This window comes from Balaenoptera borealis, assembly GCF_965194805.1.
Source record: "Balaenoptera borealis genome assembly, chromosome: 2".
Taxonomy (NCBI): domain Eukaryota; kingdom Metazoa; phylum Chordata; class Mammalia; order Artiodactyla; family Balaenopteridae; genus Balaenoptera; species Balaenoptera borealis.
The window spans coordinates 77,184,995-77,199,983 of record NC_138867.1 but is presented as its reverse complement, the minus strand read 5'-3'; the positions used below and the strand labels follow the sequence as shown (position 1 = coordinate 77,199,983).

At 33.2% G+C, this 14,989-nt stretch overlaps 1 protein-coding gene across 11 annotated transcripts in view; it reads left to right on the top strand.

Moving 5' to 3' along the window:
• ARB2A (ARB2 cotranscriptional regulator A) overlaps positions 1-14,989 on the top strand; it is a 430,201-nt gene that overhangs the window by 229,140 nt on the left and 186,072 nt on the right. The window contains exon 9 of one of the 11 annotated variants that reach the window (XM_082378254.1): positions 6,328-8,327. The exons of the other annotated variants lie outside the window; for them this stretch is intronic. Coding sequence (XP_082234380.1) covers positions 6,328-6,342 — 15 coding nt within the window. The 3' untranslated portion in view covers positions 6,343-8,327. Of the gene's footprint in view, positions 1-6,327; positions 8,328-14,989 lie in introns of those variants that run through there. 11 annotated transcript variants of the gene reach the window in all.

Genomic DNA, 14,989 nt, shown 5'->3' with positions numbered 1-14,989 from the left:
TAACATTGTACACTAAGTTTTACATAAATTTTTGACAATGCTTGATTAATATATTTAAGGCCATTGTGTTTCCACTTAATTTCAAGGATTTTTGAAAGATAGCATTGATAAACAACAAAAAAAATTGAAATATGTTTAAACCTTTTGTTTTTGCCTAAAGCTGAATAATATTCTTTCCTATTCTCCCCATTATTCTTAGAGGAAAACTCGTGGTGTTTAAAATGTTGACAAATATTCATTCTCTCAGGATTTTTCAACATATGTGTATTATATGAAATTGTTTTACATGGATTAAAATATTTAATATTAACTTTACAAGAAAGTGAGTTGTGGACATCTTAAATTATGGTTTAGTTTTTTTATCTCAATAGTACCTTATAGACATCAGACATGAAATCTTTTGGATTTCAGTAAAGTTTAACTTTTTAAAAATTATCATAAAATTGTACTCCTGATTCAAGACTCTACACACACACACACACACACACACACACCCCTTATGGATGGAACAGTGCTAGTTTGTAGCATTATGTTTGAATGCATGGAGATTGTTTTTCTACCATCCTCATTCAAGGTCACATTCTTTTTTAGGTCATGAATTTTAAGAAAATCTATTTTAGATGTGAACTGTGTGACTAGTACAGTTTCAATATTACATGTAATTACTTATAGTGCTTATTGTTTAAAAACAGGTACCAGTCAGGACCCATGCTAAAATGTATCTTGCCATTTATTAAGTTAAAATTACGTATAATTGGAGTTTAAAATTAAGGTACTACTAATAGAAATCTGAAAAATTACTTTTAAATTTAGAGCACAAAATAGTTGTAGAGCTTTCATATTTTGCTAATTGTTTTTGAAAACTGAGAACATAATTTATTATTATATCCTATTTTGAAGTGCTAAAATTCGCCTGAAGAATACAAGAGGTAGTTAAGAGATTTATTTTCAAAACCAGTGTTCAGTTTATGGTAGTAAATATTGGAACTTGATCAGGCCTAACCTCATAAAACAGTATGCAGTTGACTATAATAATGAGAAAAGTCATACTAAAAATATGCTTTTCACTGCTTTTATTCCCATTATATGGTAACAACTCAAGTTTCTAATTCTCTAAACTTTCTGTAATCCTAGTAAAAATAGATGTTGTTAAGACAGCTCTGGTAACAATCCTAGCATTCAGTCATTAAAGCAAAAGGGAAGAACTATTTATTTTATGAATTGATAATGAATTTTAAAAGTAACATACCTAGTCTATGCTATCTTTTCTGTGTATTTAAAAATAATGCCAATATATAATGCTACCATTATTAAAACATCATTTTCGAAGCTTTAAATTTCTGTCTAAGAAATTCTATTTTATATGTGGTAGATAGAATTAGTAGTCATAATCAACAATCATTTACCAAATTCATTTAGAAAAACATCTACAACTAATGCACCTTGCTTTTGCCTTAGATTAGTGGTTAAAAATTTAAACTCATTTGTTAGAAATTAACTGTCATTAAAAAACAATGCAGTTTTTAAGCTTTTTCATAATCTCTTTCACCAGCCATTTTATGAAGTGATTCCATTGCTTCCATACTTGGTCATTTCAGAGTGCTTTGCTCTTGTCATTGTAGATGATGGTTAGTTTGACAAAATCAAGCAAGCTTAAAATTTTCTTTTATTTGGAAATGAGTTAGCTTCCTTGTCAATGCCCAGTTTCCAATCTTAACTCACCTTACCTTCCCTGTTTGCAGTGCTCTGTACATCAATTTGCATTCAGATTTCTTTCCTTAGTCAAAGTGAGATTGTTGATATTTCTTTTAGAACACATTAGACAATTTTAGCAAATATATTTCATTAGCTTATTGAATCATCTCAGCTGATATAAAATTAGTATTTTTCAGATTACTTTTATTTTCTTTTCCATGTTATTAGTGGTATGTTCTCAGCCACCATTAAAAACATCTCTTAGAAATGTGTGAAAACTGCACCTTTTGAAAGTGTATCTCTACCCACTTTTGATTTTGGTTTCTCCATGCTTGTCAGCACTTGATTGGCACCTCACTTGCATGTGAATTAAGGAATGAAGGGAACTCTATTTTCCTGCCATTGTTCCATGCTGGGCTCTCTAGCCTCCAGGCAGCCTAAGCTGACCTTCAGTAGCTGATAGAGGACTATTTTTTGGACTTAGCTGTGTGAGGACCCTCAACCTCAGTCTACTCTAAGTTGATCTTTTAAAATTGCCTAGAGCATGATTTGGATTTACACTGAAAAGAAAATGGAATGGGACTAAAAGAATTAGTTTTTACCTTTAGTGACATGAGTTAACTATGACCTTAAAGAAACATCATTTACATTTTGTCTACAAAGAACAAAGCAAATTGGATAGTAGCATATCTGCTTAATGTGATCAATGCTAAAAAATGGGCTGCTGGGAATGAAGAATTGAGGAGAGGTAGAATAAGGGCGGATAAACAAAGAAAAATTGAGCCATTAGAGTATCAAAACAATTCAGGCCAAAAACACTTCTTACAAACCTACTTTAAAATGTAAGTAATTCAGTAAAAATAAGTCACCATTTGTAATATAACTTGAATTTCTGAGTTGGCTGCCTACATGATACAAATAGCATGTTAATGCATGGGATGATTACAACTTGTATGGAACGCTATCTTAATTCTCTAGCTGTTTTATATGAAAACAATATAGTTTCTCTACTTTATATGCTCCTTAGAGAGAAACCAGAGATTACATTATTTTTGCCTCCTATATTCAATTTTGTTTAATTTTTTGCATATACTATAGATACTGTCTTTTGATTGATTGGTGATAACAGTAATTTTAGGAGTTAGTTGCAAGAGTCCAAGTAAGATCCAATAAAAGGCTTTACCAACGTAGAAGTAGTGGGAATGGTAAAGAAGAAGCACACATTAGACATTAGGAGACAAATTCTACATGGCTTAGTGACATTGGATCTGGAAAGCTGAACAAAGAGGAAGAGGGTGTAATATCTTTCCCTGTACACACCTACAGAAGCATGTCGAAGTGGATATGAAGGGTATCCAAGCACAACAGATAACAATGAGTAATGAACAATGATTATGCAGATATGTAGATATTGGGGAAAATGTTTGCATATACTGGATATTTAATAATTGTGGTCAATAGACTAAATGAGATATCAAATCAGAGTTTTTTAATATAAATTTATTTATTTATTTATTTATTTATTGTTGGCTGCATTGGGTCTTCATTGCTGCGTGCAGGCTTTCTCTAGCTGTAGTGAGCGGGGGCTACTCTGTTATGGTGTGCGGGCTTCTCATTGTGGTGGCTTCTCTTGTTGCGTAGCACGGGCTCTAGGTGCACAGGCTTCAGTAGTTGTGGCACACGGGCTCAGTAGTTGTGGCTTGCGGGCTCTAGAGCACAGCCTCAGTAGTTGTGGTGTACGGGCTTAGTTGCTCCACGGCATGTGGGATCTTCCTGGACCAGGGATCGAACCTGTGTCCCCTGCATTGGCAGGCGGATTCTTAACCACTGCGCCACCAGGGAAGTACTCAAATCAGAGTTTTAAAAGGAAAGAGTTACATATACAGATGTGATTTGTTAAGCTTCACAATTTACCTATGTATTGAGGTTTGATTTTTTTTAACTTTTACTCAAATGATTTTTAATATGTACTAGGAAATCTCACTGTTTAAAAGAATGACTCAATTGATTAATTTTTATGTTAACTCCTCTCCTTTTGTCCCATATCTAACCAACCAATGTATTTTGTCAGGGTTTTTTTTCTCTGAAATATTGATCATGTCTTTTCCTCTCTGTGCCCACTGTTAATTTCATCATTTCACAACAGTATCACTGAACTCTTATACCCATTTTCTTACTGGCTCTCTTTTCTCTCCATTCCATCCTGTATACCACACCATGATCGATACTATTTAAACCCCCTTTTTACTATGCCATTCCAGACTCATATTGGCTCCGTATTGTCTCCTGCATCATCTCTCCTCTCTCTCACTTTAAGACTTTCTGTATAATCTGATTATCTCTTTCCAACTGTATTTTTCCCAATAGAAACTTTCAGTTCTAGTCTAATTTCCTTACTGCCATTGTTCCATCTCACTGTACCTCTACCCCTGGCCTCCAAGCCCAGTGTAGTAGAAGAACATGAAACTTGGAAGAAGATGACCTGGGTTTGAATATTCTGGTATGTACAAATTATAAGTTCGGTCACATCCCTTATGTGTGTCCTCCTCTGTAAGTACCCACTTTATATAAGTAGAGTTTGAGGGTTAAATTATAAAATTCCTGGTTATTAGGAATTAAATCATTGTTTGTTGAACATGAGTCTAAATGCCCATAGTATATGCTCATTCTCATTTTTGCTAATGCCGTTTCTCCCAAGTGAAAGAATTTTCCTTCTTACTAGATTTTTCATAAAGTATTCTCAATTAACTCCCCCTTTTTTCTATAGTATTTATATGTTTCACAATTTAAAACTTTACTAAGCAGTTTTGTTTTTAAATTATCTTTGATCTCTAAATCTTGCTCAAATCATCTGGAAAAAACTTGAGAATAAAGAGTCTAACATAGCTTTTTATTCCCCCCATTACACATTTGGGAACAATATATGTTGCAACAACATGAGTAGTCTTAAATATCTATACAGTTAATTGACTATTTTATAGAGTTTAAGCCTTAACAGTAACTCTTTTACTAATTAAACTTATTCATTCGTCCTATCCTCCATTTGAATATTGGTTAGTTTGGGAATTCTGCCTAATCAGTTCTTTCACATTAGATAGTATTACCCGTTTTGTTCCTGGTATTAGTTTCTTATAATCTCCTCTCTGCTGGTGTACCCAACCCACAGGCTGACCAAGAAGGTTGCTTCTCTATGACTCATTCTTCAAAGTATAGTCTTCTCAATCAAAGAGGAAAGTTATTAAACTAAGTTATAATGCCTTCTCATAATACTATAAGGCAGTGTATGAAATAAGTCTGGGACACTCTCCACTTTATCCTCAGTCATGAGTTTAACATTACTTTTTATTTAATGGTTAGCTTACTTTTGCTTGTTTCCCTTTTTTAACTTTAAAAAAATTTTTGAGCTACAATCTCATATCTTTATGAGATATCATTGAGATTTATTGAGCTTTATTGAGATATAATTCACATACCAAAAAATCCATTTTTTAAAGTGTACAATTCAATGGTTTTTAGTATATTCACAGAATTGTTCAACCATCACTACTGTCTAATTTTTAGAACATTTTTGTCACCCCAAAAGAAACTCCATACCCATTAGCCATCCCCCCCATACTTACAATCCCACCAGCAGTATAAGAGGGTTCTAATTTCTCTATACTCACCAACACTTGTTATCGTCTATCTTTTTTACTTTTGCTATACTAGTTGAGGTGAAATAGTATCTTGTGGCTTTTATTTGCATTTCTCTATGACTAATGATTTTGAGCATCTTTTGATGTGCTGTTGGCCATTTGCATATTTTTTTGGAGAAATGTTAGTTAAAACCCTTTGTCCATTTCTAAATTATGTTATCATTTTACTGTTGAATCGTAAGAGTTCTTTATATATTCTGAATACATGATTTCAATGGATATCAGATACATGATTTGCAAATATTTTCTCCCATTCTGTGGGTTATATTTTCACTTTCTTGATGATGTCCTTTGAAGTACAGAAGTATTTTATTCCGATGAAGTCCAGTTTATCTAGTTTTTGTCACTCGAGTTAATTTTTGTACATTGTATGAAGTAGAAGTCCAACATAGTTCTATTAAATGTGGATATTCAGTTGTCTCAGCACCATTTGTCAATGAGACTATTCTTTCCCATTCCATTTGTCTTAGCTCCCTTGACTATAAATATAAGGGTTGGTTTCTGGACTCTTAATTCTATTCCATTGATCTATATGCCTATCTTTATACAATACCATGCTTGTCTTGATTACTGTAGCTTTGTAGCAAGTTTTGAACTCAGGAAGTGTGCATTCTCCAGCTTCCTTCTTCTTCTTAAAGACTGCTTTGGCTATTCCAGGTCCCTCGCATTACCATTTATATTTTAGGATCAATTTGTCAATTTATGCAAAAATGGGAGCTGGGATTTTGGTTGGAATTAAATCTGTAGATCAATTTGGGGATTATTGCCATCTTAATAATAAGTCTTCCAATCCATGAACATGGGTTTTATTTCTATTTATTTATCTTCTTTCAAATTTTTTTTTGTTTTCAGTATACAAGTCTTACACTTACTTAAATTTATTCCTTAGTATTTTATTCTTTTTGATGCTCTTCTAAGTGAAATTATTTATTTTCAGATTGTTCATTGCTAGTGTATAGAAACACAATTGAGGGACTTCCCTGGCAGTCCAGTGGGTAAGACTCTGCGCTTCCACTGCAGGGGGCACGAGTTCAATCCCTGGTTGGAGGACTAAGATACCGCATGCCACGCGGCCCAAAAAAAAAAACACAATTGATTTTTGTATCTTGATCTTGTATCCTGCAATCTTATTGAATTCATTTATTAGTTCTAATAGTTTTTGTGTGTGTATGTATGAATTCCTTAGGGTTTTCTATGTTCAATATCATATAATCTGTGAATAAAAATAGTTTTACTTCTTCCTTTCAAATCTGGATGTTTGTCTGTTTGTTTTTGCCTAATTGTCCTGTCCAGTATAGTGATAGATAGAAGTAGCTAGAGTGGACATCCTTTTGTCCCTGATCTTAAGGAGAAAATATTTACTTTTTTCATCATTAATTATGATGTTACTTGTAATTATTTCCATTCTTCATAGATCATTTCTACTTAGGATCTAATGTGCTCCTTAATGTTTTATTTCTCAGTCACACCAGGATCAGGTTGTTCAGAAAGCTGAAATGGAGAAAGATTTCACTAATCTTTTATAGAATCTTTTTGTAGAGTAATGGATACATACTTCTCCATTGGAATTACCTTTGGAGGAGGTTTTTCAATATCCATATAGATGGACTGCATCCAGATCTTACTGCAGCTGAGAGATTGGGCACTCTATCTCTTAATTCAACAAAAGACTGCCAGGAAATCACTGTCTGCTAAAATTAGCACAATAACATGTTGAGAACCCAGAGAAATTGATATATTAATTTGTTAGATGTAAATCTTTCTATAAGAAATATTTCTTTTTCCATTGGTTTTATAAAAGATCTTAATGAGAGATTTTGTATTTTACTGCAGATATGAGAGCATGATTGACTATTGTAAGCCTTTTATAAGAGGGATTATAGAAAAACACATTTCATTTAATAATGGAGCTGTTTTTACTATTCTTATAGCCTTATGATGATCACTCAATGTAAGCACTCCCCCATATGAGATTCCCAACCACAGTGACACCTCTGATTTGACACCGCAAATTGCAAAGAGCTCTTAGAAGACAAAAAATTTTGTAATCAAAACCATTTGACATCTACCTTAGAAGTTAGACCTCAATTTTTATTGAATAATTTATTCAGATTAGCACAGGGGAGCCAAGTAGACTCAGACTTGAAACATTCTAGATTTATGTTAAGGTAAAGCTTGAGAGGGCAGAATAGAAGCCAGATCTGAACAAAGGTCTCATTACTAGAGTTCAGGATGGGTTCAAGAAGAGCTAATTCAGCTGGAGAGCTTGGATTTGGAGGGAAGAGCAGGTGAACCATCACTAGGTAGGTATCTATAGAGCATGGTGAGCTCAGGTTTGAATCGGGAGGTATAATCTGGTTGCAGGCAACAGAAAATCAAGGCATTGGGTGATAACTGAGCAAACAAAATATAGTTATTGGTTCTAAGAGTACCTCTTCTCCCGAGCCAAGCTCCACCTCACTGACTTATAGGGAAGGAAGTAAAAATAAAAAACAAAAACAGGATTCAGCACTGGGGAAAGGATGAACAAAGCAGGCAAGGTTTAAGGCTTCAACCATTGGCTGGGGATTTAGAAGTGGGTCTTTTCTTGAGAAAGAAAGAGGTCCTAGTAGGCAGAAAAATCAGAAGGACTATGAAGTGATGAATCAAGGCAGAAGTTCAATTTATGTGGCTTAAGTAAGAACGAGATAGAGTAAAATACTGTATTCTAAGGTCATGTAGATACCTAGGGCTTATCCTTGGTACACTGGTTATCAGGTTTCTATGGCAATAAAAGAGATGGAGTAGGAAGAGGTATCATTTTTCCTACTCTTAGGCTGTGAGATGATCACACTATGGGTCTAAAGCTTTCTTTGGGCCCAGGGAAACAAAGTGATACTACTCTTCTAAGCTCCTGTGATCTTAACTTTTAGAGTTGGGGACTTTTAATGTGTGTGTGTGTGTCTGTGTGTGTGTGTGTGTGTGTGTGTGTGTGTATCTCATTTTTTTCTCACTTCGTATTTTTTGTTATAGGTTTTCCATACTTTCTCATTGAATGAATTTAGATCACAATAAAGCCACCTGGACCACATCAGTTTAACTTTATAGATATTATTTCTTGGAATTAGGATTGAGTATTATGCCCTCAAAACAAGAAATGGTTCAGAACACTATCAAAGATATTTATTCAGTTGAACACCCCACTCTGTACAAGTACTGGGGAAACAAATTAAAACACATCCCTGGCTTCAAGGTTATATTCTAAGTAGGAACACAATTAAACAAAGACAGTAATATAGTAATTGTGAAGTGGGATTTTAGCCAAGAGGTTAACTTCCCCAGTATAAAGATCTAAACAGTAAATTTGTCTTAGAGTTAAGTAATAGGAAGAATTATTTCTGTTGATAAAGTGATAATCTCTTTTGGTCAGAAAATAAAAACTTTATCATGCATTTTTACCTTTGTCTCCTGTAAACCCAGAACTATGGCTAATTTTCCATTTCATTAGTTACTCCAAGCCTCAGTCTCTTATAATAGTGTCTTAATTCATAGTTGTCTTTTGCTTTAAGTCACCTCAGAATCCTTTTCTTAATTGGCAGAGGATAAATAATAAATCCACTATTTTCTTTGGTTCTTACTATGCTGCCTAGCCCAGCTGGACCTGTAATAATACACAGTAAATAATTTTGATCCTAGATTTATATATACATAAGTTGTCAGAAGCAGATCTCAGATGGTGCTATATTGGGTCAGAATGAAGAAAGTAGCATTTGTATACAGAGCCACACAATAGAGCAGAGTGAGGTGGATGAGAGAACAAAGCTGACCAACAAGGACATTTAGCACCAGTGTGCTTTAGTGTGTAGGATGTACAATTTGTGACCCTGAAGTTTTGGACACTTGGAAGGACCATTAATGAAAATTGATCAGTGAATGTAGAAAATCGACTAAGATATTAAAATCTCGAATCAAGGGAAGTAGCCAAACCTAACCCTAACCCAAAACTTAGTTTTCTGTGATTAAATTGAACAAGTTAAATTTCATACCCTCTAGAAATTAGTTTGCCTATTTATATATTTATTAGTGTATTCAGATTTCTTCCTAATTTTCCATACCTTATTTGAATTTTTCTCATGAATAAGTTTATTAAAGAACATTAGAATACAATAAAAAATTGTTATTTAGTATTTCAGTGACTATTTTATAATTGAGTCAAATGATTGAAAAGTGTCCTAACTTCTAACATACCTAGCTTATGTCTAAATATCCATAAATCTTGATATCTAACTTCTAACATCTATCTTCAAATTTCTTTACTACATTAATCAGACATCTGAATTAGAAGAAAAATTTGACGTTTATCTTTCTAAAAGAGAGGCACTGGGCAGAAAGATAGAGCGCGCTCAGCTTTCTCCTCCAGTGGAAATTTCCTATCTTGACTTCTCTCCAGTTATAAGGCGTCAAGGGATGCTTTATAATTATAAATGTTGAATTTCTAAAGGTATCCAATAGCCTGTCTGCCAACAACAAAGAAACCTTGACTTTCTCTGTAAAGTGGTGTCCTATAAATTGTAATATAATATGAGATCCCTAGCCTATGTAGTTGCCTTTGTAGTATTACCGCTCAATTTACCTCAGGAAAAAAATTCCTAGTTTCAGTACCATTAATAATGTAATAGTAGTTTCTACCACTGTTACAGGCTCAGCCTTAAATTTTTCAGTTTTGTTTACTGTTACACATTTTTAGGGCATCTATTGAAATATTAAATATATTTATATTTATGTCCAAACATCAAATATGTAGTAATATATTAGTTATCTGTAGCATATTATAAACCTTAACATTTGATGACACTTGTATTTTCTCTAACATCTTACAATAGACTCTTAAGCAGAACAGATACCTTTATATCTGATTGCTGTGTTAGAGACCTGCCTTACTCTAATAGAATCCTGTCATTGCTATTATCATAGAAACCGTTTCATCTGTCAGCCAGCCATAGGGGCCTAGACATGGTTGGGTCAAGAACGGTTCTAAGCAATTCATAGCAGTATCTTTGAAAATGAACATTTTAAATGGAACTAGTATTTATGAGTGTCTTGTAAATCAGAAGGAGTGACATCATCGTCATATTCATCAGCAGCAACACTAATGCTTAAATTAAATGATACTTACTGTGTACCAGGCACTGTCCTAAGCATGTACTTTATATAAATATACTTTATCTCATTTAATCATCATAACTTTATATGTACTGTTATCCCCATTTTACAGGTGAGAAACATATAAATATATATTTTCCCCCTTTAAAAGTGTGACCTCTCGCTTTGTCACAGTGAGTTTTTGTTTATTTCTCCTCTCATCAAGTACCTATGCAGAGTAAACGTTATATTATACTAACTATGGTGACTCTTATCCCTAAAACAATCTCCTGGTCTTTCATGTATTTCAGGATTCAATTCTATATTTCTCTGTTGAATTACATGATTGTTTAGTTTTTATTCTCTAGCCTGTTTACTGCTTATTCTTTTTTGTGCCTTCCAAGCAGACTTTCTATTTTAATCAGTTCTTAATTACCCAAACTAATGAAGGGGAGAAAAGGTGTGGAAAATTTAAAATAACAGGAAATCCCCAAATCATTTTTATTTAAATTTTGAGTATGTTTTGATGTGGTGTTCTGGAAATTCAGTTTAAGCAGAAAAATTGAAAACACTATGAAAATCTGGAAAGCAGATGAGTTTCCTTGGCCAGGCCCCTGGTTGGCTCTTCTTTGCAACTCATTCCATGCTGGAAATAGACAGCTGTCTTCTAATACCAACTAAATAGAATTGACCTTTCAAGTCTTAGTGGAACAATCTCTGCTATCAGCGTTTGCTCCTTCACGTTGTCCACGTCTATAAGTTACACCTGGAAGTGATAGCTGTATAACATAGCACCTACCAAGTACCAGACATTGTTTTAAGTTCTTTATTAACTCATGTAATCCTTATGATGTAAGTATTATTATAATCCTCAGTTACATGTGAGGAAACTGAGGCAGCAAAATATTAAGTATTAAGATTACAAGCCACTAAGTGATGGAGCCAGAATTTGAACCTAGGCTTTCTGGCTCCAAAGCCATGCTCATAACTGTTATGCATACTGCCATTCAGAAGAGAGTTTAGGGTACTACTAGATTTGGTCATTAAACATTATTTTAGCTAGGCATTGTACAACTTACGTTTAACTTTATTAGGTAGGTATTATTAGCCCTGTTTTACAGATGAAGGAGTCGGAAAGGTTGAGGAACTTGTGCCAAGTTGCACAATGAAGATGAGTCAGGATTGAAATTCATTCAGTTTGCAATAGAAATCCAATCTCAGAATCAATGATTTTGCCCATGAAACACTCTTTCCTCTGATTGGTTTTGGGAAACCTGCATGAAATATTTTTCTGATAAATTAGAATTTTTTAATTAATGAGGGAACTTTTCATTTAAAGAAATTCTGTATTTATATTTTAAAGCACAAGCCTCTTTGGTAAACTGAATATCTTACCTGACATACTTTTAAAATTGAGAATATACTTTTAAAAGCAAAAAGCACACATATTGTGCAGATTTATATCAGGAAGGATAGAATTTCATTATTCAGTGGCTGTCACAATGTCAACACATATCAAATACTCGGTGATAATACTCTAAAATTGTTTTTCTACATTTTTTCCTACATATTGGAGAAAATATAACAATTTAAATATTGTAACAAAAAGTGAAACCATAGTTGCTTGGTCCTTTGTATTTTACTTACTGTAAATTGGAGTTTACATTTTACTGTGAAAATCAGACCACTCAAAATTCTTATATTTGAAATTAAAATTGGAAAAGGAAACATTTGAGTCCCTATAATTAACCTGCTACTTCATGCCTTTCTGATTTATTATAAGCATTTCATCTGATACCTAATACTTGAAAAGTTATGAGAGTTTTATATTGCTTTGATTTTATATCATGCTTTCTCCATGTAAATAGTAAAGTTTTGATAAAGCTTTAGGTCTAAGTAAAGAGGATCAAACAAATGAATGATAGGTTTAGTTATACTTTAGGGAAAAAAATCTTATTAAAGTAAACTGAAAATAAACATTTTACCAGTGTAGAATGCACTAGAAATGTGAAAAAGAAAAAAGTGAGCTATGTTTATCCTGTATAGTCTTATATTTCCCTCCATTGGCTAAATAAACCAGTGTCTTAAGATATCTGTGTCCTTTTAACAACTAAATAAACAGCTTTAAATAATGAACTTTATATAATAGATGTCTGATTTTCATATTTTATGTAGTATTTTGCCAGGGAAAGTTCATATATCAATAGCTAAAAGAAAAATTGTATATTTTATTTTTAATATTAGAAATATTTGCTACATACCTGATAGAAAATGCATCTGCAGCTAAAATTTTTAATTTAAAATTCCAAAGTAGAAGACAATTAAAGTAAATATATTAGTAGATATTTACAGAATTTTTCTTATTTGCTTGGCAGTATCTATATTATAGTTGCTGCCATTATAATTCCTATTTAAAATATAATTTTTAACTTCTTTTAAGTTATGAAAGACTTTTTTTAAAATGTGAAATTCATGAGAAGAAACAGTTTTAAAAAAAACAAAAAATGAGAATATTTAGGAAATAATTTTGCACTCAAGTAGTCCTTTGAAGACCTGATAATTGAGTGTTTTTGATGTAGCCTTATAAAGCATCTGACTTGCCTTCAAGACCATTTGACAGGGACAGAGCTTTGTGTACTAAGTAGCCCTTGAGCTTATTATACATTCTAGTCAGATTTTAGAGTGATTTTGGAGATACAGATACTAACTTCAAAAGACAAACCGCTCCTATACCAATAGGTTAGCCACCATGGAGAATAATCTTTGGTGACTGGGTGAGTTTTTAGTCTGAGAATGATGACTATAATTTTATATCTTGAATTATTTCTCTTACAACATTTCATTTATTCCCTGTTCAAGAACAGTATTTGCTTTTTCTAGATTTTTATTTCCTGCCTGTGAATGCAAACATACAAAAAAATTGACCATCTGAAATGTCAGCAAAATTCAACTATGCCAGGACATTTTAAGAAACCAAAATTTTATTTGCACACCCTTAAAAGTAATGCTGAGTGTTTCTCCCATGATGTTTTCTTCCCCTTTGCTGCACTCCCAGAAGGAGTTTTTAACTCTTAAAAATAACCCATTTTAAGAATTCTCCTTAGCTCATAAAAACACATTTTAAGAATTCGCAGGAAGTGTGAGGTATTCATCAGTATATATTTACTGTCTGAAGCTGATATAGCTGTAAGGTTTTTCAGATCCAATTGATCTATTGCGCATGTTCCCTCCCTAGGTTGCAGGACGTGCTTCTATTTGCATAAGGCCCTGGGCAAGGTTCTTTCTTGCATTGATTGGCCTGTCCAAGGCAGCCTGATATGTTCTTGCATTGATCACTTTGTCTTTTCTTGGAAGACAGTGTTACACTGAGTTCATCTCAAACATTCTAGGGAGAAGGTGAAACTTTACTGCAGATGTCTCAGTTTTATTCAGATGTTCCTTTGAGTATAGGGCCTTTTTGCAAGGATAAGTATCTCTTTTTTTTCTTTCCTAATTTGGATGTTTCTGCAGTTTGAGTGCACTGTAGACTAGATTATATTTGAAAAAGCTGCGTTAAAGAAAATTGCCGGAGTATATGCCACTTATCTTGTGCTATTTTTGTTTTTAAAGCAGTGTATCTCGCTTCCAGCTTAAAACCATTTTCTTTAAAGATGATCTCTTAAACCTAGACATAAACTAAAATTTACTGGTGTTTATGATAGGTTACCACTTATCTTTACTAGCTTTATAGATGCCTTAGTTTCAGTGGAAATGCATTGCTTTATGTGTTTAAGAAAATAAGGAGTTTTATAAGTTTCACTATAAAACAGTGGTCCACAATGACTTGTCTGTTACTATTCATCATTATTAGTTATGTTAATCTGAATAGTATAAACTTGTCAAATGTGGAAATTATTAAGCAGCTACATATGAAGTATGAGTGAAATATATTTCATTATATCAGAACTTTCGTAGTAGTGTGTTATTTGGTAATAATGGAAACCTAAGTTTTAGGATTAAGTCTTCAACCAAATCTGTGAGAAATTGAGCAGTGAGTGTTTTGCAGTTTAGCGCTCTTTATTGGCTGGTCCTTAAATCAACATTTATATTGTCTGCCAAAGAACATATTTGCCTACACAGCTAATTATCAAGAAAATACCCATTACCCCCAACCTATTTACTACATCTTTCGTGAGGAACTGGTGAGACAAACGTAGGCTTCTCTCAAGATGCAGGGCAATATCGTCCTCCCGACCAGCTTGCTATTTCATCAAAGCCTATGTGAATTTATAAGAAGGTTTAGTTTTGGCAAAGATTTAGAAATGTGTCATGGCTGAATTTGATTATTGTGCTGTTGGTAATTACAATTCCTTAATGGTTTCAGAAAGCATATTTAGTAACAGTCACTACAAATCAGGACATTTTCATGTATGCTCTTTTATTTTCATTAAACAGGTCACTATTTCTGAATATTGTTAAAGTAGAGATGAAATTGAACA